Genomic DNA, 27,186 nt, shown 5'->3' with positions numbered 1-27,186 from the left:
CTTGAGCAAATATGAGGAACGTCCGCCAAACAACTGCTTATTGGGCAGAAAATTGCAGGATTTGATGAGCATAGCCTTTGGGAGAACATTTAGGTACAATTTTAAAAATCTCTAAGGATGGTTGATTGATTAAAGCATGATTGACATCCGAGAAGCCGATACATGATCATTCGGTTTAGTTCATTTTTTTGCATTTGTTATTTCATTTCATATGTTATGAACTTAAAATGTTCAGGGTGCTTGACAAAGGTTAACATGTTGTAAAGGCTAAAACGCTTGTAACTTTTAGTTTATGTCTTCATATAATGTTACATGCTGTGTCATTGCTTGGTTTGATCTGCTTATAGTTAAACAAGGTTGTCTCCCTGCCAAATTTGTATTATTTACGTGAGACACATTCGCTAAGAATGCATCAGCACTACCTTTAGCAGTTTAGACCTATTCATAAAAATTGTAGCTGTTTTTCTCATCAAAAGCAAATTTCGTTTCTACAATAAAGTAAAATCAGTCTCTGCAATTGCGACTTAAAGCTCAAGTTTGCTAAAGAGTGCGCCTCAACCGTCTCCGTACGGGCGTCGGGCTTTTCCGCTCAACCATGTACAAATAGGGAATGGCCTCTTCCTCCTCCAGTGAATGTGGTGCCGAGGAACAGACCGCAGACCACATCATCAATGACCGTACCATCTTCAAGCCACCTAACAGAGTGAAAGGTCTGTGTGTCATGGATGATGAAACCAAAGACTGGCTGCTCTCTAGTAGCCTTCCAGTGTATTCCGGGAACATCGTGAACCTCGGGTGGTAAAAAGGATAAACCCTTGGCTCCAGAGGCTCACACACGACGACGACGAGATAGGAAAGTTCAATCACTTTGTACAACCTTTTTCTCGTGCTATTAGACGGTGGTTTTATAGAATAGTTCAACTCACCTTCCATTAAAATTCTTGGAACACGTCATTCGTGAAAGAAGATTCTTGTAGCCTTGCCGAAACACTGGATTGATGACACCGTAAATGATGAAATTGATTGACGAATTGAAAAGACCAAAGCGGGCAGCAGCCTTAAATCACAAAAACAATGATTTGTGTAGGTGCAAGACTGCTCAACAGACCTTGTCTACTTTACATGTTAAAGCTTTACATTTTCCAACCATGGTGTACTGTAGGTAACCTGCAAGCAGCCTGCAACATTTGGTTGATTCATTCAAACTGGATATTAAGTAGTGACTGAAAAAAAGTGGGTTAGGAAATGCAATGCTAAATTGTTAATGCTTTGTTGCGTAGAAAATGCAATCTTAATGTTACAACGCAAAAGTGGTTTGAAAATTGAATTTATTTATTTATTTGCATCAGACTCAAGATGGTCCATATTACAATCGAACATAAAAAGTAGAAACAAAGCAGATACTCAGCTCCGAAGAGCTGAGTCGTAATGTACCAAATACAAAGGTTGATAGTAAGTCTGTTCGCATTAGTTCATAAATCCATTGATTGGAAGACAAGTTACCTCGGGTTACAAACTGATATAATTTTTTACGAATGAGAGCTTGAAAAGTTGTGGTATTGTTATCAATGAGGCTGTTCACCAGGCATTTAATTAAATAACATGAGGCGTTCTACTGGTGCAAATTAAGTTTGTTGAAAATAATCTTACAAAAATATGCCTGCCTGTTCCCAAAAAAAGAAATCCCATTTCAAATCAAAATAGAATTTTGCTGATTTTGTTTTGCTTTGAAAAAGGTTTCTCAATAAGTATTTCATTTAGTTTTGTTTTAACAAAAACAAAAACCTCAGAACTGAGAAAGCTCAGTAAAATTCAATTTTTGTAACATGGTCTTGCCGCATTAAAAGACTTATCAATTATTCAAGATTACGATTGAGGAAACAAAAATATTAAGGCTCAATAACAAATATCGTTTGAAAGCAAAATAGATTAATCTTGATTTGCAATTTGTAATGAAGCAGTTCATTTCATACGGAACACTTTCCCACATGATATAAATTTTACTTCGTTTCTACTAAAAAAGCTTTGTTTTTAAAATCAAACTACCTCATCAGTGAACTACATTTTCATATTTGTAAATTTTTAAAAATTCTTCTAGTGTACACTTGTGAAATAAATTACCAACATGCTGCCCCAGGTGAAACTCAATCTATTACATAAAATTTGTAAGTTAACATGATCAATTGATCATAACCACGACACGATAGCTCACATGGTATCGAGGATCAAATTCGAATCACAGGCTTCTGGTTTTTACAGCACAGGTTCAAACGTTGAAACTGGGGTCAATGCAATAGGTTCTCTATTCTTCTCTATTCTCCCACTTTACCGTCACAGATGATTACTATTCACTGCGAATTACGCATAGCGTACTCTTAGATGAATACGCTAATGACTCAATCAATGATTTGATTCAAAGATGTTTTGCATTATGTTTTTGCTAATAGCACTTATCATTTGCTCATAGAATACATGAAAAGTAGATTAATTAAAAATCCTTTTTGCTTCAGTTTGACATACAAATGACCAACATTCTGATAAATTGATTTCAAGCAAGGAGTTCAATTACACTCCAATGGTACTACATCTCAGCTAATGTAAGTTGCTTTTTGCATCTCTTCAACGTTTTCTTTTTTACGTTAAGGCGATGTGAGACAACTTTATCTAGTCAGATAGCTTACGTCCTGCATTATTCATTGTTGACGATGTTTACTGTTCAATTAAATATAAACAACCCACTCATTACTTTTGTTTTGACATCTTGAAAGTGCTGGCGGAAGATTAAAAGTATGTTTTATGAAACACACACACGTTTAAGTCAATCGTATACCTGTATGAGGCTAGATGGTCAATGGTGCTCTAGGCATGTGTTTTGGGTATATGTCAAAAATTGATAGCTTACCCCGTTGATGTTAAACTAAACATCAAGAAAAAATGTCACAAAAAGTGACAAGAAACCTATTGTAGTGCAATTGGCAGGAATGAATAGGAGGATTTAACAATTATGATCATCTGTGCTTTCATTTTGGTATTTCAATCAATAGCACAACTTTGCCTCCCTCTAGTACATGCACAAAAGTCTATTGAGACCACTAATTGTGGAGTAACGGCCATGGTGCTAAAAGCGAAATCCAATCAATTGCTGAACCTTTAATGCTTGATTGTGTCATTTTGCATCGCCAAAGTGTGACTAAACTTACCTTTTTTGCTTGCGGCTGCACCGTTTTAGCAAAGAACATTACTACTACACCGTAGGGAAGCCAACACAGCAAGAACAATGTTACTGTGATCCCCAATGTCTTTAGTAAAGTCATCTCACGTCGCAATCGTGCTTGGTACTGCGCACTGCTACTGTCTTTGTTAATAGCTGTACCTTTAGTCTTGAACCATTTGCCGATGTTTGTCACGTAACTGCATAAGTAATTTAAATGTAAATTGAGCAGAATAAAATACATTCACTATTTTTCCAACAGCAAAAATTGTGACCCTTTACAAGTTTGTATTAAATACAATGAGAAGATAAAACAGAAACGAATATTTAGACACAGCGTTGTACTAATGAGATTCAATGAGTTTACTGTAGTTTTGCGCCTAACTTACCTAGCCTAAGCTCGGCCATTTACTTGTGCAATAATGAATTATTCGGAATGGCCCGTTTCGAAGAATAATAGTTATCGTGGAGAAAGTTCGAGCTGTGTTATTGTAGATAAAAAGATTCGTTTGGGTTGTAATTTTAAAGAGAAATAAAACAAAGTAACTTCAGCGGGTTTAACATGATGTATTACATACACAAAGTATACTTTTGATGTTGTATCTCTGTTTACCAACGTGCCTCTAAAAGAAACTATTTCTATAATTGCTGACCATATTTTTAATGAAAACCAACCTAATCGACTGCCCATTGAGAAAAAATATTTCATAAAATTATTACATTTAGCCACAGAAGGCATGTTCTTGTACAACAATAGTTTGTTTCAACAGATAGATGGCGTCACCATGGGTTCCCCATTGGGCCCAACACTGGCAAACTTCTTTTTGGCACACATCGAAACCAAAATATTTGAATTCTATCGTGATTTTTATCCCAAACTGTATTTACGTTATGTCGATGATATTTTTGCCATTTTTGATGATGATGAATCGTGCTCAAAATTTTTACACCTCTTAAACTCTCAGCATAAATATATCGAATTTACACTTGAAAAATCTAATGATACTATCGCTTTTCTTGATGTTGAAATCGAAATTAAACCCAATTTTTTTGACACCTGGATTTGGCGAAAACCTACCAACACTGGCTTGCTTTTAAATTATAACGCTCTATGCCCTAGCAAATGGAAATCTGGTTTAATTTTGTGTCTGTTGTCTCGTGCTCGTTTGGTGTGTTCTGATAATCAGTTGTTTCAGACAGAAATCAAGAAATTGAAAAACATGGTTTATTTAAATGGATATCCTTCTCACTTTTTCAATAAAGTTTTAAACACCTTCATGGCTGATGAACCAAAAGACACGCCTGAAGAAGTAGATTTTAGTTATTTTATTAGTATACCCTTTTTAGGAAACGATTCAACAAGATTTGCCAAAAACCTAGCTAAACTTATAAATAAGAAATTTTCATGTGACATTCATCCTGTATATAAAACGTTTAAAGTGCACCAATATTTTCAACTGAAGTCGCCTACCCCCTTTGCTCTTTCTTCGAATGTTGTGTATAAATTTAGTTGTTTGCGTGACGCAAACCAAACATACATTGGTATGTCAACCTGACATTTGTTGACAAGGGCCGGGGAGCACTTAAAGCCAACTTAACAACCAAAAGTGCAATTAAAGAGCACATCGCCTCTTGTGAAACGTGCATTGACAATGTCTCGATCGACCAATTTAAAATCATCTCTCGAGGCAGATCTGAATTTCAGACTAAGGTCATGGAAGCCTTAAGAATCAAACGTAATAATCCGTCTCTCAACCGGCAGTTATTCGCCTGTGGCTCATCGTTCCTATTGCGTGTGTTCTAATGGTTTGTCAAATGCCTGTAGTTTACACCTCATGCGTGATCTGTTTCCACCGTATAATTTACTTGTAATCATTCCTGTGTCACTCGTTCAGTTTGTGTGTTTTTCAGTCTGGAGTGTCGTTAGTATACAGTTACAGTTATAATGCAAAGTCAAATTTACCTTACAATTTTCATTTTATTTATATTGCAGATATGTAATTCCTGATGAGGACACATGTACGTGTCGAAAACGTTTGAGTCTATTTTAATTATGTTATATTTGTGTATGTAATACATCATGTTAAACCCGCTGAAGTTACTTTGTTTTATTTCTCTATGGTTCAACAAAGCAAACTCTCTACCAAAGCTTTATAATTTTAAAAACTACAGTACATTGGGTTATAGCCTACTGAATAAAATACCAAAACTCTTACACGTATAGTCTCCAATAGCAGAGCGAAATCACCGAGATTGGTATAAAAATAGCGCATGTTATCAATCCCGCGTTGTAAAAGTATGACGCTTGATCGTCCCAACCACATTCCGCAATCTTCTCGTCGTATCTGTAAATATAAAATGTTTAAAAGCAGAAATAAAATTGAATTGTCCCCCCCAACGCATTAGGACTTGTCCCACTTCTAGAAAAAGTTCTAGATTTGACTGGTGCTCGCAATTTCTCACATTTTTGCAAGAAAAACATGCTCTTTTTGTTGTGCTACTTCATGTTTTGAATACACAATCAAATTGTAAGAATTTTTGATATACAGCAAGCAAAAGCACAACATATAGGCTATTAGCACACCAGAAATAGGCCTATATAGTGTAGCCTGAAATTGTTAGGCATAAAATGCTTACATGAGGTTGCTCCACCCGAATAACGTTGGTGAAACAATAAAGTTTGACCAAAGCCAAGTAAAAATCACCATGAAAGCGACATTTCTTCTACAAAACACCGTCTTGTATGTTTCACTTCGAGCGACATACCAATATCTGAAAAGATATATGTCACGATTTCTTTCTATCTCTTACCAGGAAAAAGACTTGGAAAGATTCAATGACGTAGTTTAATGGGTTATAACCGAAAAGCAGTCAATTAAATGTCGAATAATTCTACTAGTGGAATGATAATCTAACTTCTTGAAGGACTTTAACGAACGGCTTCTCAATTAACTCTAATTTTGATCAGAAATTATATCAGCATCAATTCTCATCTACTTGTATTCGATTACTTCAACTCTCAATCAACAATAATTTCTGCATCAACTACCAATCCACAACTCATAACACAACTCTCATAACCAACTCAATAATAATCATCATAATAATCCATTACGCAAATTACACCACTATTTATAAAAGGTTTGTTCGGTCTAGTAACGTCGAGAAGGTTACGTAGTGTTGCATCACACGAACTCATCGTCGGTCACGTAGCATTGAGCGGCATAAACAAGCAAGTTTAAAGAAGTCTAAAGAATGTCACGTAGGAGTAGAGGACTGTTACATAATACAGATTTCGTCATCAGAGGTTACTTTAGGTCAATACCCGATAATAACACATCGCTCAAAATTCCATAATGAAAACAGCACATTCTGTCAAGACGCAAAGCAGCCCGACGCGAGGCCTTACACATTGATTGTGACAATATATTAATAAAGACTTTTTTTTCTCAGCTAAGTTATAATTACACCTCCATAAAAGGTATAATTAAAACCATAGCTCTTGAGAAAATTTTTAGGGCCTCGTGTAAGATAAAAGCGTTTTCTTAGCAATTTAGAGGTAAGAAAAAATTTTTAAAACTGATTCTAAGTTGACTGACAAATATCCTACAACACATTTATTAGCATGAAGCCATACACTACTGGTTAAAACATGTACACCATGTACCCGTAGCTCTGTCTTTAGCATTTTGCCGGCCTTGTTAAAAATGGATGACTCGGGGCACCTAAGAAAAGGGGAACTCAGAAGGCCTACTCTACACTTTTGCTATGGAAAACAAATTATAGTCAGTAAATTAGGCCAAGTTTTTCTAAAGAAAATTTAAAGCAAAATACACATAGACCATCCCAAAACTTTGTTCAAACTTACGTGCGCTGCACGGAAGTATGCCAAGGAAATGTTATTGTGGAATCTAAAGTGGTCAACAACCGGTAATATAAGAGCTTCGGTAGAGAGTTTATCATGTTGGACCATAGGGGTACGAAGCCGAGCAACTTGATCAAGTTTAATGTATTCAAGTTTATTACATTTATGATACAAAAACACAAAACTACACAACAGATTAAATATCGAACGTTTTCGACATCACAAGATGTCCTCTTCAGGAATAACATACCTACAATTTAACTACATCTGAATAAAATACAATGGTTGCATTTGGTGATGCCGAAAATGTTCGATATTTAATTTGTTGCGTAGTTTTGTGTTTCGGTAAATGTAATAAACTTGAATAATTATGTTAAACTTGATCACGTTGCTCGGCTTCGTATGCCTATGGTTCAACTAGTAATAACATTACCAACAAGGCTAAATTACCTGGAAACTGCAATAAAGGCCATGTTACACACTGAACATGCGCATGTTACAGTTACTATGTAGCCTGCAAATTGGCAAACGGGCATAGATAAGACATTCTCCTTGTATATAGCGTTTAATAGGACAGTGGGCAAGAAGAATCCACTCACCTAAACAAATAATACAAAGTTTCAAAATTTGTGGAGTCAAGGTTAGGCTCTCAGTAACTGATAAAAACCTTCACTCGTGCGATAAACCTATTTTTCGAGACTTTTAAATTGGTCTAGTCATATGAGGTCTAGTTAAAATTGTTGTTTTGTTTTGATAAAATTGTAACTTTGTGTTGTTGTAAAATAATACATTTCAACTATTTCACATCAAAAAGGTTAATGATTCAAAGTGTGGAAACATCTTGTTAATTGAAACTCCAAATATTTCCTTAAAATAAACTGACGTAAATAAATACAGTAGCCTATGTACAAGGCCGTTGAAAGGACAATTTGGGCCCGGTACCAACCAATGATATCTTCAGGCCCACATATCAACACGTTTCTAAGAAAAACACACTGTATCCAAAGAATGCACGGTAGTTTCTTTAAGTTTCAAATCCCCTTGGAAAGATTACAAGCCCCTAAAATATCAAGTATTGTTGTGGGTTTGACACCTGTCAGAAGTTACTTTATTTTCTTGACAAGCCCCTAAAACCATCTAGGCTACCCTGTGTGGTGGACTTGACTCGAATGAAACCAAAATCCGACAAACATTCGAAAGAACGTCGTTTTAATGTCAACCCAAAGTGTATAACTTGACTTTGTCTTGGCCAAACGTGCATGCGCCGATGTGCTTTGAAAGTGGGGACGAAGATTAACGTCCCATTTACTTTACGCTTGTTATTTGAATCTTCAACAACCAAACATAAATAAGGTGAAACATTGCAAAAAAACAACTCATAATCTACTGTAGCCTACGGTTGATTTCGACTTCTGTGATACGCTCTTGATATCTTCAAAAACTAATAATTTGATCAACAAAGTTGTGCAGTTTTGTATACAAGCAAATGCACAAATTAATGCCTTATAAAAGATTTATTTTTTCAAAAAGTGCTAGCCTAGCCTACTTGTTGCCTACAGTGCTTCGGTAAAGGATATATCTACAAAACAAAATAGTTGCAGGCATATACTTACTATTATATCAGTCACTGCTAAGTTGATGTAAAACAGATTTCCATTTCTATTTACTCTTTTGTCTAAAATAATGGAAAATATAACCAAAAGATTTCCAAGAGTGCCCAGGAGGATAAACACAGCAATGAAAAAGACTTCGATAATTTCTCCCACTCCAAACACGGAACAGTATGGATTTTTAGGTGGGTCAGTTTCACAATGCGACAAATCATTGCTGAATGAGCTGTTTTCGTAGTCTTCCGTAGTCACGCCAGGCTGCATCGTCAGCTTACACTTAACCTAAATTAAACGGTCACATATAAAATTAATAGTTACCTAATACCTATATCACAAGCAGTGAAAATTGGGCAGTTTTTTTGTTTTAATACACTGAGAAATGAAACAAATAATTTAAACTTTCGATGACAGGCTTATACTGACTATTTCATACAAAGATTAGCTGACTTTTCTTTAACGTTGAAATTCGTCGCAATTTTTGTTACCTTACCTAAACCATTATTTCATTATTTTTTCATGAAATGGTCTTTTTATTCTTAGTCTTGTCAAGCCCAGCTGGCCAATAGTCAATTAATGACTGTCACTATCACTGTTTTATTATTCAGTAGGCTTATGGCTTGTATGCTATTGATTTTGCAGCACCACTATGGTCAAGGCTTTTTAACAACTGTACATTTAATTTTGTGTGATATTGCGATATAATCAGGGCCTCTGAGAGAAATTTTCACTAGGGGTACGAAGAGTCATTCCGGGCCCCCCTCTCACTCCGGGCCACCTTTGTCTAGGGTAAAGCGCGTGATGTTTGCTTAGACGTATTGCACACCATACAGCACTTTACTGCAGAATTGGACATATTTCTCTTAAATGTTGCCTATAATTATTCCTGATGACACTATGTCGTGTCGAAAACGTTAAATTTAGTAGTTTTTTCTTGTTTTTCTATGTGTTTAATAAAAAATGTTAAATCTGTTAACGTTACTGAGTGTTATATGTATCTGGTAGAACAAGTCAAGCTCTGTACCAAGGCTCAATCATAACATCTTGTTAAAACATAATCAAATTAATCATCTGACCAATAACCTTTCTTAATTAACTTTTGCATTCACCACATGCCTAGCAAAGGTGAACGAAGTCACTTGTTTTTACTCTGCCTCCGCTCCTCCTCCGAAACTATTGACTCCGGCTCATGCTCCAACTCCGAAATTCATTTTGAAGTGGAATAAGCGTGAAACTGTCTTTTTAAATAGTTTTGATACACTATGCCCCCCCCTCCCCCCCGGAAAGGAGAATAACCCACAGTTGTGATTTAAAGCATTAAATCATTAAAGTTTTGCACATAAAGCATTAAATCACCACTTTGGGCCTTTTTTCTAAATTACAGCCCCCCCCCCCCCAAGGACTAACGAATAACAACCTTTATGCTTGAATTTAGTTGTTTAGGATGGTTTTAACCAAACATTTTTGCGCGTAAACTATAAAATCACAATTTCGGGCCCTCTAACAATCACAGGCCTGGGCCCTCAAGGTTACACTGTACTCTCCGTACCTCCCTCTCATAGGCCTTGGATATAATCATACTGTTAGCCCAAATATTCACACTGTTTAACGCAAGATTACAATCGACCAGGGTTGCCAGACTGAAATTTGAAAAAAAGGCCAAACTCAACAAGAAAAAAGGCCAAATTGAGGCCAAATAGGTAGAAAAAAGGCCAAAAATAAGCCAAACTTAAACTAGATAAAATAAGCATTGTAATCAGGGTTGTCAGACTGTAAAAAGGTCTTAATGCCAAAAGAATACAAGAAAAATCCATGGAAAATTTTCTTAAGAGGTGTAGGCCTAGCGCCTGCGGTCTTTTTTTATGTTTGCTTTAGACAGTCTAATTGCCATTGTGAAATTTGTGCTTGGTAGGAATTTGAAACGCTGGCTGAAAATTAGGGCGTTTCTTCGGAATTTTCACCACTTATCATGGTTTGATTTTACATACGTAGTTTTACGTTGTTGTAGGTGTTGCGCATTTGACACATGCTGCCAGGCCCGTAGCCAGCCGGGGGCCAGGGGGACCTCGCCCCCCCTGAAAAAAAATTTGCCCTCCTTGGCAAAATCCCAACATTCTCGAGCAACAGCCACAATTATAATGATTTTGCCCATTTAAAATTTTTCGGCCCTCCCTAAAAACAGTTGGACCCCCTTGCTCTGCGGTCTGGCTACAGCCCTGCATGCTGCATTGCTTGAAGCAATAAGCCCCTTTAAATCAATCGTTCAGCGTTAAATAAACACAGTCAGTTTGTGAGTTTCCAGTATGGTTTCTGTCGGCCAGTTGTGTGGTGCCTTATTTTCTCAGTCAGTTTGTCACGGATGCCTTTCTCGGAAGTCACGGTGTTAGTTTAATTATGGTTTTAGATTGTAGTGTAGTTTTTCATGTTCTGAATTAGTTTAGCTCGTTCTATTTGAATTCAAGGCATTATTTGGCTACAACGTTACGACGTGGAAGTTCATTCATTTCTTTGTAATAAACTCCTACTCGCAAAAGAAGCAAGGTATTGTTCTCAAGATCATCCCCACTACGCGCTAGTACCCGGAATGTTGCTATAGCAGCTACAGCTAGGTATGGGAGGATGTTCAGACCACTCGATGTCCGCTACAAAGGCAATACCTTAGCAAGGTATGAAAGGAATGGTCCAACAGGAAAGAGTCTTACTGTAGTGTCGAACAGACCTGAACACTTTTCATAAGAAGGTCAAATATGAAGGCAATCAATATTAAAATGTCGTCAGTGAATAAAGCTAAATTCATATCGTCATAATTGAATAATTTATGTTCATGTCGTCTAAATTCCTCAATCGTCGTAGGCTAGTGCGTGATGTGCAGTCTGACCATGGGAAGAGCTCAACACTTTGCTCTCCTGGGCCGCATCGAAACGGGCTTTTGCCTAAGGATGGGTTTCTTTTATGCCTGGTTTTCTTTCTCCATCCTATTTTTATTATGATGACTGCTCATCCACATTAATATTGGAACTGGCATCCACATTAATATGGGCAAATGCGAACCACAACACTTTTCATTAGGCTATCATTTATTGCTACATGTGTGCTTCTGTTTGTTTTTTGGGTTTTGTGGCCGTGCTAACTACAGACATACAAGCTACTACATGATTTACTATTCAGGCACGTTTTAAACCTTTCAAGGTTTTGCCACCATTTCCCGTTCATTAACGTTCTGGTAGGCCGATATCGACTATTGTAGCAGAGCCACTATATACTATATACATACATACTATATACTAAAACAATGAAAACTATTAATACTACAAAAAGTGCTCAATGCCAAGCAAAAAGGCAAAGCAGAGCGAATTAAATCAAATATAGTTATTACTATCTGAAGCCTTTACAACTTGTTTCACCTAACGGATCATCAGAAGGTCTTATTCAAATAGAAATAAATAAATAAATAAATAGATAAATAAATAAATAGATAGAAATAAATAGATTCTATTTGAATAAGACCTTCTGATGATCCGTTAGGTGAAACAATTTGTAAAGGCTTCAGATAGTAATAACTATATTTGATTTACATACTATATACTATATACATACTGTATATAGTGACTCTGATTGTAGTTACTATACTTAGTTAGTATCGTTTTCGTCCCGGACGCGTTAATGACTAAAAATAAATGAATGAATGATGTATGTATCATTTAAGTGAACATTACTACAGTAGTTATTAAAAAAAGATTCTTTGTAAAAATTCTATGATCAATAATATATTTGCTCATCACAAATTTATTTATAACATCACAATAATGGTAATTTGAAACGCACTCAATTGCACAACCACGAATCACTTGTATTGCTCAACAATTGAATTTCTGAAAGCATGCTCTGCTGGCAAGCCAGCGGTTGTGTTGGACTACCGATCGATCGAAAATGCAGCTGACTTTAGTGACCTTTTGGTCTTTCGCTGCCATACTTGTTGTGCGAATTATTTGTGTTTATTGTGTTTTTGTATATTTTTGTTTTTTTCTTTCTTTTTTGCCAACAAAACAAAAATAAATTGAACTGAAAAGTGAACACGTTAGTCGTTACATTTCTGTGTGAGCTACCTACTTTTGAGCGTTAACATTATAATTCCAAAGTAATGTCTATAACATTCATATTTATCGATATCTTATGACTTGTAGCGGATTTTAATAAATTATAGCAAAAATAATTCTGAAAGTAGCAAGTATATGTATATAATAAAAGGACTGTAGCAGATGAGTTTTAATCCGCTACAGTGGTGACATCTGGCACCACTGGCTGGCTTAGAGGGAAGCGCAGTCTGACTCGGCGTCACATTACAAGTATTTAACAAGTATAGTCCATGTATTGAACAATGGTGAATACGGTTTTCATCTGGTAAAGTTACGATATATGAGAAATATTGATTATTATGCATTTTAAAGATTAAATTTAAAAAAGGCCAAATTTAAGGCCAAATCTAGAAAAAGGCCAAACGTATAATTTCTAAGGCCAAACGGCTTTAAAAAAAGCCAAATTCGAGAAATTTGGCCTTAAAAAGGCCAATCTGGTAACCCTGCAATCGACCCAATCTATCTTTGCTGCTGTGACCTCACCTGGAACGAAAACAAACCTTGTCAAGCACAAACGTTGAATCCATTCAAAAAAGAATATTTTGTTGGATAGAAACCTATGCAGCTTCTCAGCTGGTTGCTTTTCCCATTGTTACGTAACAGTGTTTTCATTGTAGCATAATACACAAAAGCGCTGTTTGGTGATCCGATAAATTGCGCTTGTACCAGCTGTAGTGTACATTTTTTTCACAAAATTAGTTAATGGCATGTTTTTCTATAAGTACGTTCATGTAAAGACATAACTCAGATAAACCGCAGCAGTGCTGAGCATTTATATGCAATCAACTGAGGAAATGACTAAGGGGAAAAGAAGAGGTTATTTTCTAACCTTATTTGAATTTTACTACAACTTTATGTTTCAAAATGTAACGACTGTCAAATATTTGAAGCACATGATAGTTTGATTCTTGTCTTACATTGCAATGGCAAGACGTAAGCAGTAAACCTTTAGAATAGATAAAATAAAAAATATAATTCCACAAAATCATTCGTTTAAATTGAGTACAGAGATAATCGACAGCTCAAACAAGCTTTCCGGGAGCACCAAAAGTTCACATGGCGGTTTTACTGGTCTATTTACTCATGACATGCCTTCCTTACAAAAAAGTTAACAACACAAAACCAGCAGAGCTAAATAAAAAGTTACGGGCGATAAAACAGGAATGTTTTATAACTTCTGAGCAACGCATTCTAACAACTGCTCTCCATTCAGCGGTACCTAATGAATGGAATAATTCCTCGGCAACAACACTTCAACAATAGGAAAACTTCATTATGTCAATCTCAGTAACCGGCCCTGCGTCAAGAGCCTCTACAAGTAGGCTATGCGAAACTATACCAGGAATAACCTATCAAAGTTTTGTTAGTACGAGGATAAAGATTCAAAACCAACCAACCGTATACCTCATCTTTTAGCATAGACCCCTCTTAGTTGCCATTGAAATGGCTATCTGTTAAATCTGCTGTTTCTTTGAAACACGTGTGCGAATTGCCATGGGCTACTAGTTGGTTGAAGCGAGCGAGTAAACGAGAAAATTTTGCAAAATTCTAGAAAATTTGCATATTTTAACGCGACACGTGACCAAATGCTCCCCTGCACTCGTTACTGTGTGAGGCATATTTAAACTATCTTAGTTTTCACAAGTTAAACCGTGAACGTCGCTATAATTACATGTTTTATTCTAGCCTGGAACCTAAACGCTAGGCCTCATCTTGCACGGCAAGCAGGATTGCCATATAGGCGGTTTTAACGCCAAATTTTAAAAACTTGCCGTTCTTTTAATACATTTTCAGATTAACACATGGCACGGTTGCAACACCTTAGGGCGGCTATGGGAGTAATCATGCTGTTGACAAAATCGGCCCGAAATGAATATTATGAAAAGCATCATCAAGGTTCGATTAACACATGTTCGATTAACACAAGGTTCGATTAACAGTACACAAGGTTCGATTATCACAAGGTTCGACAACATTTGCCTTTTCAAACCTCATGTTTTGTAATTAGGCTTCTGCGCATTAATAAAACAGAGCTTTTTAAACTATTTACAACGCTGAAAAAAATTGAAAAAACGCCAAAAATATATCATAATGCCAAATTCAATCTAGCTTGCCAAACGCTCAAATTTCTAAAATTTAGAAACCGCTATATGGCAATCGGGTTTGGCTTCCAGTCCAGATGGTTAAACTAAAACCAGCAACTAGCTCGTTTGAGGTATAGGCCTAAGGTGCAAGCAGTTGTAAGTGATATTCAGAACTTACTGAATTCGAAAGCTCCTGGCCTCGCACAGAATTTGAAAACTAGTGCCTTCGCCACTGCGCAAAAAAATGGAGCTACAATAAGTCACCTTTTAATGCTTTCCAGATGAACTGTGCTGATTTTTAATGCCCTCGTTTTCTGCTATGGCATCATGGAATAAAGCTACTGGAAGGCTTTCTTTTTTTTCTATAGTTATCTTGCTTTACTGTGTCACATCATGTGCGATATCAGCATATTACGCAAACGGTTGTAAGATTCTGAAAACGTTGTGACGTTACGGTTATATATTTGTGGAAATAAAAACGTTAAATGTTTTCAATGAAGATTCACGCTATTCAAATCAAAGTAATTTTTAAAGGTTAGCGACAACTCGACCTGTTATCAGACGTGTTCAAATGGCCACGCCCTTCACTAGTTTTGAAATTTTATATAGAAGGAATTTTTCTAAAACGCTGATATTTCTTGACTTTTACTTTTTATCATTTGAGCATCGTTTAAACCTAATTTGGTTATTTTTGGAACACTATGTGGTTCACAATAAGCATTTTGTCACAGGTTGTTCAGAAATTTTGTTTAAATTCCTAGATTTTGGCAATCGGCATCGAAATGACTCATCGCTTCTGCTATTGTATACACAGTGGCCGCAGTCAACCGCGAGTCAAGTCATCAATCACACATTAAAACTAAGAACGAAACGCAATAGGACTCATAGTACAATTTATCGTTTTAGCTCAATTCAGGCAGTTTTTGTTGCGTCATTGCAAGGCAAGTGAAGTTGACCAGTTTTTACGAAGATAAAACGTGTTCACAACATGAAAAGCAAACTTTAGCAACTAGTAATGATCCGTTACTTTAGTTTAGTATTTACACTTTGCTACTTTTGAAAAGAAAAACAGAGCTAATCACAACCGAATCATCAACCACAGCCATCCACAAAGCGTTTTGTACCATATGTGTAGACGACATCAGAGGAACAGATTATTCCAAAAAAAGAAATAATCTCGGCAAAATTCCTCATCGTAGCTTCAAATGCAACATGCCTTTTTGCACAAAGCACATGTTGAAACTATGTATGTTATTGTCATTCATGACATGTACAGTTGAGAAAAAGCGATATTCCTGGCGTCAGCACTACCTGACTGCTCACGACAGAACAGCGAGCATTGTGTTTCGCTAAACTGAATTTTTCATAACTCAACGATCATTCGATGTGTGTTGATATAGAATTGTGGTAGCCTACATTTCACTTTGAATCTTGAAAAGTAAAATTAACTTTTCTTACATTGTCTCGACATTGCCAGACTCAAGTTAAACAACCCAGACAGAAAAACCGGGAGAAAAACCCATCATTTTTAGATTGATTCAACGTCTGAAAAATGACGAGTAAAATTAACTTTTCTTACATTGTCTCGACATTGCCAGACTCAAGTTAAACAACCCAGACAGAAAAACCCGGGAGAAAAACCCATCATTTTTAGATTGATTCAACGTCTGAAAAATGACGAGTTTTGCTATCTGGGAAATTTAGCAAAAAGCAGGCAGCCCAGGCAGAAAAGTTGGCTTTTATATCGTTTCAACGTTTAGCTACATTGAAAAGTATCAAAAAGAAGTTTTTTTTTTTCTTTGATTGTAAAACATTTGGCAGGTTGAAATGAAAGCTACACTCGATGAAATGAAACGCCTGACAAAACAGCTGATTGGAAATCGTGTTACCTATACTTCTAACCCAGCCAGTAAATCAACCACTTTCAACAATGATTCGACGTCTGCAGACGTTAAATAAATGTAAAAAGGACCAATTTTGCTGGCTGGGAAAGAATGTAATAAACTAGAGTTATTTCAACCAGAAATTCAATCTGCCAACGTTGAATCAATGTGAAAAAAATGATTTGCTGGCTGGAATCGCTACAACTATTTTATGCTTTCACTCATCTTGATTTGTCATGAGAGATACTGCGATGCTAAGCAGCCATGACCACCTGCGGAGAAGCAATTCATCACAATAACCTCAAAACCGCTTGATGTAGTATGAATATGAAAAATACTGCATTTATTGCAGGAAAAAATAATTAGTTTCAAAATATTGTTGTTGAATGTTCACAAATCATTAAAATTAAAATTCGAACGAACAAAATCGGACATAAAATGCCTAAATGCCAGCAAAATTTGTGTTTTTAGAGCTTTTTTGCAACATATGTTTTCAGAATGCACAAACTAAACATTTGTTTTGAAAACAAATAATTAAAATATAAAATAAAAGCATTTGACTATGTGCATGCCGATTTTCTCAAATGTGCGATGTTTAGCGGCTGAGTTATAAACCAATAATCAGGGCGTGGCCAAATGGTCATGTCTCGTGCTTTTCGCGCGTCTTTAAGACGAATACCAGATAGGGTTAATATGAGATAGATCAGCCCATCTTAGTCTTCAGTCGCAAGGAAATATATATCGATCTTCTAATTGCATAAGTGTAGGAGAAGGTAAATTTTACGGAATGCGAAAGAGTTCTTTCACAAATATTAATCAATTGCGCCTCAATAAATTTAGAACTTTGCCACTGCTACCGATAAACGATAAAGCATAAAAGTACTCTGTCGACTACATTTTCACATTTATGTAGCCTGATATATACATTTTAGGCTATTATTAAGCTACCATTTTGATCATTCTGGAAAATACAGGAAACCTTTGTGCGCAATTTTTTAGAAAATTTTTCTTAAATATGCACCACTGCACTAACCGCTAAGCCAATCTATGAGCAATGCGAATGTAGCCTTTTAGCACCGAGTATCGAAAACGCCGGTTGATAGAGACACAACTTCACTAACCACTACGCCACTCAGTGAGAATGTAGCTATTTAAGAGTTATGTTAGACTTTCCGTGACACTACCGAGTATCGAACACGGGCCGGTTGAGTGAGGCACCACTGCACTAACCACAAAGCTAATCTATGCGCAATGCGAATGTAGCCTTTTAAGAGTTATGCTAGACTTCCCGTGACAGCACCGAGTATCGAACACGGGCCGGTTGAGCGAGACATCACTGCACGAACCACTACGCCACTCAGTGAGAATGTAGCTTTTTAAGGGTCGAATGCAGAAAGGTAGCTCAAAACTAGTTTTAAGCAAGGTGGGCTTAGATAGTGGCTTGAGCCGAGTTTTGCGCTGCAGAAACTATTCTTACTTTAACCCTCTGTCTACCAAAAAAATAATAAGCAAGTTTTACCGTTGGGGTCCATTGGACCCCAAAGTTCAAAGGACTTGTATTGGACAAAAAAATCATCTCCGATGATGAAATTAAAGCTCAATAGGAAAAAACGTAACAGACTACAAATATCATAACCAGAGGTGGGCAAAGTTACTTTCAAAAGTAACTGAGTTACAGTTACAGTTACTTGGCCAAAATAGTAACTGAGTTACCGTTACAGTTACCGATTTCAAAAATGTAACTAGTTACCGTTACTAGTTACAGTTACTAGTTACTTTCAGTTACTCATAAATCTCAACATAAACGCTGTAATCCAAATTTAAACAAACAATTATTTGCGGGAGGCGCATCCATTTTCCTCAACATTTATTAGATGTATCACGCACTCTGTGGTGCAAATTCTTTTCTAGTTACGCAGTTGCCTTTTCCTAATGTAATTTGTTTTCCGTCTGTCTGTTTTCCACACTACTGCTTATAATCGTTGCGTGTTTCTTGATGCTTATAGTCAGTTAGTTATAGTTACTTTCAAAAAGTTTAAATTTATTGCAATTTATACATATTTTCAGATTCCTAATGAGGGCTTAAGTTAAGCCGAAAATGTTTGACTGTTAAACTACTTGTAAATATGTAAAATATATTGTTGTAATGCTCAACCCTGTGGTATTGTAATTGTTGTGTTTTGCCTGTCTTTGGTACAAAAAAGCAAACTCTCTCCCGAAACTATATTCTCTTTAAATGCTCGAAACAAAGGAAATAATTTGTTTTCCCTGCTATGACCAGGCCCGGATTTAGGGGGAGGCAGAGGGTGCAAGTGCCCCGGGCCCCCCGACTTTTGAAGGGCCCCCCTACGCGGAAAAAATGGGATTTTGTGTTATTTTTTTCCTTTCAGCCTTTAAGGTTTCTGCAAAATACTGTGCAGTGCTGGATTACTTCTACTGTTGACATAGAAGTGCTTTTTGCACGGGGGCCTCCCGATTTAAAAGTGCCCCGGGCCACCCATCAGTCAAATCCGGTCCTGGCTATGACTCGAAGTTACAGACATCGACTTCCGATTTTGAATCGAGAAAACAATAATGTAATAAGGTTGCGAACAGTGAACGTAACACCGAGACTCCGGGTCCTAAATACTCCAAAACTACGGCTCCTGTACACCCCTGGCAGCTATACGACAAGCATGAACTGAGCTATCAAGTGTTACCAAACATTTTTGCTAAACATTGCATAGAAAGTCACATATTGATCAGTCACCAAAAGTAATTAATATAGCCAAATCAGTTCTCAAAAAGCGCTAAAAAAGAGCCAAATCGCCAAACCATAAATATGAAGCCAAACGTCTTAAAAAATCGCCAGATTTCTGGATTTTGGCGATGAATTCGCCAATATGGCAATCCTGCTCCATAAGATCACAAAACAAGAGCGCCGCGCATGGGCAGTGCTGCTCCGATACAGCTGCGAGAAGAATGCATTATGGCGCAACGCGCAGCAAACACCCATAAAGCATGACACAAACATGTGCAGAGAAATGGACGGCAATTAGAAACAGAAATTTCAATACAAAAGTAACTTGTAACTGTAACTGTTGAAAAAGTGCTAAAATAGGAACTAGTTACCGCGTTTCGTTACTTTTGGAAAATAGTAACGAAGTTACCGTTACAGTTACTCAAAAAGTAACTAGTTCCAGTAACTAGTTACTTTTGTAACTAGTTACTGCCCACCTCTGATCATAACTTATAAACACTGTAGAAAAAACAAAAATACTCTAAATTTAACAAAGAAGTCATACAGTAGCCCATGCACAAACCAAACTGATACGGAATTGGTCTAATCTTGAGCAATGGTCAAACTATTGAGAGATTTGGCTAAAAAACGCATATTGGGCCTATACATATTATAGTCTGGGAGCCTACGACAGAAGATTTCACCCCATAAGGTACAAAAGGTTTGACCCCTTGAAGTTACTGGGGTCAACCATGTCACTCACAAAAAGTATGGAAGATTGACCGCACCGGGTGGATCTGGACCCTAGAGCCCCCTAAAAAGCCCAAAAAGGGGGTTAATTTCACCCCATAAGGTACATGGACCAAACTTGGTGAAAACGAAGTTCTATGTCAGGACATCACAAAAATATCAAATCTAACAATATTTTCGAGTGGAAAGGTGATGTAAGACTCCCCCCAAAGTGACCCCCCAGGGGGTTAATTTCACCCCATAAGGTACATGGACCAAAGTTGGTCAAAACGAAGTCTTATGTCAGGACATCACAAAAATATCAAATCTAACAATATTTTCGGGTGGAAAGGTGATGTAAGATGCCTTCAAAGTGACTTCCCTTAATGTGACCCCCTCGGAAGGTGTATTCCACCCCATAAGGTACATGGACCAAACTTGGTCAAAATGAAGTCTTATGTCAGGACATCACAAAAATATCAAATCTAACAATATTTTCGGGTGGAAAGGTGGTGTAAGATGACTTCAAAGTGACTTTCCTTAATGTGACCCCCTCGGAAGGTGTATTTCACCCCATAAAGTACATGGACCAAACTTGGTCAAAACGAAGTCTTATGTCAGGACATCACAAAAATATCAAATCTAACAATATTTTCGGGTGGAAAGGTGATGTAAGATGTCATCAAAGTGACCCCCAGAGGGTTTATTTCACCATAGAGTACATGGACCAAACGTGGTCAAAACGAAGTCTTCTAGGGCACCACAAAATATCAAATCTAACAATACTCTCAGTTGGAAAGGTGATAAAAGACCTACCCAAAAGTGAATCTCCTCCTATAGTTTAATTTACTTCATCCCTTTCTCGAACCAACCTTGGTGTAACGAAAGTGCTATGCCAGGACAGTACGAATGGATTAAATTTAAAAATATTTTTATATAGGTTTTGATGAAATACATTCACAAGCTGTCCCATGATGCATGAAATGGAACTATAGCCTACTTTACAAAAAGTTTTTGTATAAATCATATTAAGTCAATCGAAAAAAGGCAACAGGACATGACAATACATGGCTTTGTAACACCAAAAACAGAAAGTACACAAGAAGCATATAGGCTACAGTAGCCAGAAAATTGATCCAAGATCTTGATACCACCACTAAATGTGGACTTAATCGAACAGCTGACTATCCAAATCAAAACGTTTCGAAATGAATCATTTGGAACGTTAATTTAGGCAGTAATGAACATTTTCCAGCTGCTACAATAAATAACCTAATAAACCCAATGCAGTAAATTTTTATTTAATGCCATTTGCTTCATGTCTCCAATCAGTTATCGTAACTGTTCATTCATAAACAGAGATTGTTCGTGTAAATGTAAACGGTCGTTTCTTTATTCTTCATTGTCACTGCTGTCGCTTTCACTTTCTTCATCTTATTCTTCAGATTCATACAATTCTCCTGTTATATACAGAGATAAAGCAAGCTGTCTGCGATGTACCAGCCCCAAGCAATGTGGTTATCCGCACGTCTGACACTGACTGTCTTGTAATTGGCTTAGGTTGCTATGGAACTTTTGATCCTTCATTAAAGATATGGATAGAAGCTGGCTTGCAAAGCAATAACACGCAGCGGTACATCAACATCAACCAGCTGCATAGGCCTACCGTACTTGGAGTGACGATTTGCAAGTGTTTACCTGCATATCATGCCTTTACAGATTCTGATTTTACCTCGTCATTTAGCAGGAAAGGGAAAGTGCGGCCGCTGAAATTACTCCAAGGAAACCACGAAGCGCAGGCAGCTTTTAGCCAACTCGGACACGACAAAGAAATTAGTGAAGACACTATCATCGCCATAGAGAACTTTGTGTGTAACATGTACAAAAACAAGAAAATTAATTATGTCAACGAAGTCCGTTTACAAATGTTTTTAGACGGCTACAAACCCAAAAAAGAAAATGAAAGGATATCATGCATACCAGAAGCTACTGTAGATAGTAGTACTCTACCACTTTGTTTACGAGTACTTCTCCAGAAGACAAGGCGCACACATCTCATCACAAGATGGTGGTTATCTTCAACTAGAAGTGAACAAGCAGCAACGTTGCTGCTAGAGTATGGCTGGAAAGAAGAAGGAGGTTCTTATAAAGTGGTGTGGTTTGAAGGTAAAGGTATAAAGCATCTTTAGATGTCTCTGCGTGGAATCTGATCTCATCCAGGAAAGTCAAGAAGAAGGTAAACAGCATTGGATGTCGCTTGGGTTACCCTTTATAAATATAAAACTTTCTCCTGGTCTATCAGTCGTTTACTTTCTTACTGTAAACATTAGCCAATAACTGGCTGTAAAGTTTCGTTTTAGGAACCTATAACCAATAGTTTCTGCAATCTTGAGAAAAATGCCTGGGTGCACTAAATAACAAATAAATGTTGAACTTTTTCCAGTTAATAGTAAGTTGCAATGTTGCATTATTCGAAGAAAAATAGACGTCTGTAAAAGATAATAAAATTACTATTGTATGTTACGCATATCTGTAGTGCATAATAGCAATTGTTTCGTACAGTCTTTATTTCTCTGTATATAACAGGAGAATTGTATGAATCTGAAGAATAAGACGAAGAAAGTAAAAGCGACACCAGTGATTGATTGATTGATTGAATCTTTATCCTCGGACTGGGAAAGCTTCTTGCAGAGCTTAATCCTGGCAGTTTCGCATACTTGTAGAGGCTTTGAATCACTGGCGCAGGCCCGGTCACCGAGATTGACAGAGTGAAGTTTCCGATTGTTGAAGGCTTGTTGTCGGGGAATTATTCCATCCATTAGATGCCGCTGAATGGAGAGCAGCCCTTAACGTGCGTTGCTCAAGCGCACACCCCGAGAGTCGAACCAGCGCCGCTATTGATCTTGAAGCTTCTTCGTTCCAGAAGTGACGCGCTAACCAATTGAGTTACCGTTTACATTTACACAAACAATCTCTGTTTATGAATGAACAGTTACAATAACTGATTGGAGACATGAAGCAAATGGCATTAAACAAAAATTTACTACATTGGGTTTATTGGGTTATTTATTGTAGCAGCTGGAAAATGTTCATTACTGCCTAAATTAACGTTCCAAATGATTCATTTCGAAACGTTTTGATTTGGATAGTCAGTTGTTCGATTAAGTCCACATTTAGTGGTGGTATCAAGATCTTGGATCAATTTTCTGGCTACTGTAGCCTATATGCTTCTTACGTACTTTCTGTTTTTGGTGTTACAAAGCCATGTATTGTCATGTCCTGTTGCCTTTTTTCGATTGACTTAATATGATTTATACAAAAACTTTTTGTAAAGTAGGCTATAGTTCCATTTCATGCATCATGGGACAGCTTGTGAATGTATTTCATCAAAACCTATATAAAAATATTTTTAAATTTAATCCATTCGTACTATCCTGGCATAGCACTTTCGTTACACCAAGGTTGGTTCGAGAAAGGGATGAAGTAAATTAAACTATAGGAGGAGATTCACTTTTGGGTAGGTCTTTTATCACCTTTCCAACTGAGAGTATTGTTAGATTTGATATTTTGTGGTGCCCTAGAAGACTTCGTTTTGACCACGTTTGGTCCATGTACTCTATGGTGAAATAAACCCTCTGGGGGTCACTTTGATGACATCTTACATCACCTTTCCACCCGAAAATATTGTTAGATTTGATATTTTTGTGATGTCCTGACATAAGACTTCGTTTTGACCAAGTTTGGTCCATGTACTTTATGGGGTGAAATACACCTTCCGAGGGGGTCACATTAAGGAAAGTCACTTTGAAGTCATCTTACACCATTTTTCCACCCGAAAATATTGTTAGATTTGATATTTTTGTGATGTCCTGACATAAGACTTCATTTTGACCAAGTTTGGTCCATGTACCTTATGGGGTGGAATAAACCTTCCGAGGGGGTCACATTAAGGGAAGTCACTTTGAAGGCATCTTACATCACCTTTCCACCCGAAAATATTGTTAGATTTGATATTTTTGTGATGTCCTGACATAAGACTTCATTTTGACCAACTTTGGTCCATGTACCTTATGGGGTGGAATAAACCTTCCGAGGGGGTCACATTAAGGGAAGTCACTTTGAAGGCATCTTACATCACCTTTCCACCCGAAAATATTGTTAGATTTGATATTTTTGTGATGTCCTGACATAAGACTTCGTTTTGACCAACTTTGGTCCATGTACCTTATGGGGTGAAATTAACCCCCTGGGGGGTCACTTTGGGGGGAGTCTTACATCACCTTTCCACTCGAAAATATTGTTAGATTTGATATTTTTGTGATGTCCTGACATAGAACTTCGTTTTCACCAAGTTTGGTCCATGTACCTTATGGGGTGAAATTAACCCCCTTTTTGGGCTTTTTAGGGGGCTCTAGGGTCCAGATCCACCCGGTGCGGTCAATCTTCCATACTTTTTGTGAGTGACATGGTTGACCCCAGTAACTTCAAGGGCTCAAACCTTTTGTACCTTATGGGGTGAAATCTTCTGTCGTAGGCTCTCGGTCTATTAGTTCACAAGAAGTATTGTGAGTTTATATACTGTATTATCGTATTCATTGCAAATGAATTGCGAATATTCTTGGCAAACGTTGAGTTTGCAAGTAGAACAGAATTGTCTGCATTTTTGGTCTTTTTGTCTTTCGCAAAGACAGTATCTAGCCTTTTTTGATTTTGGCGTTGGATCTTCAACAGCTGTTTCTTTTATTTTGTTGCGGATTTAGATGTCTTGTTGATATTGAAGTTGAAGCTGGTAATCCAGCAAGCTCTTTTCCTAGTTGGATCTAAAACTTTCTTCTCTTTCATGCATGCATGCATGCGTCAATGTTGTGCTGCTATTTTCGCCTTGCAATTGATGCAATATCACAAAAACATTGGCAGCAGTGACATCGATCATATTGTAAAATAAAGCTATCGGTCATCTTCTCGTCATTCTTTTGGAAGTGTATTTCCTAAAAATTCTGTCAATAGTGTCGACTCCTCTTTTAGTGCTGTTGTAATACAAGATTACTTCGAATGCAGCAGGCTTGGGGTCCGTTGGACCCCACGGCACAAGGTGCTATTATTTTTTTCTATGCTACCAAATTTTGTTTGAGATCAATAATTATTGTATTGTCCTAAAGATCAAGAAAAGTTGTGAAAAGTCAAGGTATATCAATATCGCATCTGCTATATGTCCTAAGAAATCGCAGAGCGAAATTTGTTTTGGGGTCCATTGGACCCCACGGTAGACAGAGGGTTAAGCCTAGCTTAAAACTCGTTTTATTCCAGGTTTTGAGCCACCAATTTAAGTCGCCAAAAAAGGCGACTTAACAGCGGCGGATCTTGACTTAAGCATTTTTGCAAACTGGATTTCAAAGGATTGCGGTGAAGTTGTGTAATCAGTCCATCGTGCAGGGCACTCTTTGAAGCTTGCTAAAATAATTGTTGGTAAAATTAATTCTTTGTAAAACAATTCTTCCTAAAGCATTTTTTCGTGCATGCAGTTAAAATTTGATGTATACGAAGAAATGCTTTACGAAGAATTGTTTTACGGATTTCAATTTACGAACAACAGTTTACGAACAATTGTTTTACGAACAACTGTTTAAGAACAAATGTTTTACGAACAACTGTTTACGAACAATTTACCTATAACCATTCATTGCATTGGTTTTGTTTGTTCGTAAATTCGACAATAAAATGTACAGAGTTAACAGAAATGATGGTAATGCAGCAGAGCAACAGAAGCCCTTTAAGAAAAGTGTTCAGTGATGAACTGGCTTCGAAACAAGTTGCCTTGTTGATTGTTGTCATTTTGATGTGAATCACTTGAAAAGTCTTCATGGAAGTCCATTCCAGTAATGATATCATTGTGAGAGATAGCAACATTGTGCAGACAGGCCACTGCAACAATGATAACCAATGTATTTTCTAGTTTGGTCCGCAGCGGCGTTCTCATGCAGCGGAATCTTTGTTTAAGAACACCGAAAGCTCTTTCCACAACTCCTCGTGTCTTGATATGGCTTCTATTATAGCGCACTTGTGCTGCACCTAATGGGTTTTGCAGCGGAGTCAATAAATAACTTCGGCAAGCGTAACCACCATCTCCTAGCAGTATTCCATTAACATTGCCTTGTTGAAATTGGGAACAAATCCGGCTATTATCAAAGATCCGTGAATCATGGGTTGTTCCTGGCCATGATGCGACAATATTTGTAATGCGTAATTCTGCATCAACAATGCACTGGGTGTTTATTGAGAAATAGCCTTTCCTGTTCCGAAAAATTTCAGCGTTTTCACCACCAGGTGAAACTATAGGTATATGTGTGCAATCAATTGCACCTATTACACGAGGAAAATTGGCAATAGCATAAAACTTTTGTTTGGTATGCAGAATTTCTGCTGGCGATGATGGAAACTTTATGAATGTGTTTTTCCTTGCAGCTATAATATATGCTGAAACTTTTTTTACCGTACGGCATACAGTCGTTTGGTGACATTGAATCAAGTCACCATCACTCCGTTGAAAATGTCCAGTTGCATAGAATCTCAAGGTAACAAGCAACTGTAGCATTGGTGAGAGGGATTGACTTCGCTCTGTGAAACTATCGGATAGTTGCTGGCACAGTTCTACTACAACAGCTTTGCTAAATCTGTAGCGTGCATGAAACTGGTCATCATCATAATAGTCAAATGGATTTTGTGCATCCCTAATCATCCTGCGTGATAAGTTAACCGTTGATTCTTCATCTTCAATGAATCTTTCAAGCAAGTCTAATGTATCCATAAAGTACCGTATGTTATTGCTAAAAAGTAAACCGTTTTCTGGTAAAAAATAAACAAACGTTTGTTATCCTCCTCTTGCTAGCAAACAAAATATTGGATGCATGATTAACCAATGCTTATCACTTCGGCAATTTTATGTTTTTGTTGT

At 37.1% G+C, this 27,186-nt stretch overlaps 1 protein-coding gene across 1 annotated transcript; it reads right to left on the bottom strand.

Annotated features, from left to right (window-relative positions):
• Positions 1 to 298: 298 nt before the first annotated feature.
• On the bottom strand, positions 299 to 8,950 carry LOC145776209 (melatonin receptor type 1A-A-like). Its single transcript, XM_082587611.1, has 7 exons — positions 8,690 to 8,950; positions 7,527 to 7,675; positions 5,849 to 5,983; positions 5,428 to 5,556; positions 3,201 to 3,411; positions 927 to 1,057; positions 299 to 365 (listed from the first exon to the last, which is right to left on the bottom strand). Exons 1-7 carry the CDS (start codon positions 8,948 to 8,950, stop codon positions 299 to 301), a joined length of 1,083 nt encoding a protein of 360 aa, XP_082443737.1.
• Between the last annotated feature and the right edge of the window lie 18,236 nt (positions 8,951 to 27,186).

This window comes from Aplidium turbinatum, chromosome 8, assembly GCF_918807975.1.
Source record: "Aplidium turbinatum chromosome 8, kaAplTurb1.1, whole genome shotgun sequence".
NCBI classification, from domain to species: domain Eukaryota; kingdom Metazoa; phylum Chordata; class Ascidiacea; order Aplousobranchia; family Polyclinidae; genus Aplidium; species Aplidium turbinatum.
This window is presented reverse-complemented; position numbering and strand designations above follow the sequence as displayed.

Bases quoted from the DNA above. Each gene is read 5' to 3' on its own strand.
- LOC145776209 (XM_082587611.1), bottom strand. From the start codon at position 8,950: ATGCAGCCTGGCGTGACTACGGAAGACTACGAAAACAGCTCATTCAGC. The intron at 7,676-8,689 runs GTAAGTATATGC...TTATTTGTTTAG, and splicing joins TAGCAGTGACTGATATAATA to GTGAGTGGATTCTTCTTGCC. The intron at 1,058-3,200 runs GTAAGTTTAGTC...TTGTGATTTAAG, and splicing joins TGCAGCCGCAAGCAAAAAAG to GCTGCTGCCCGCTTTGGTCT.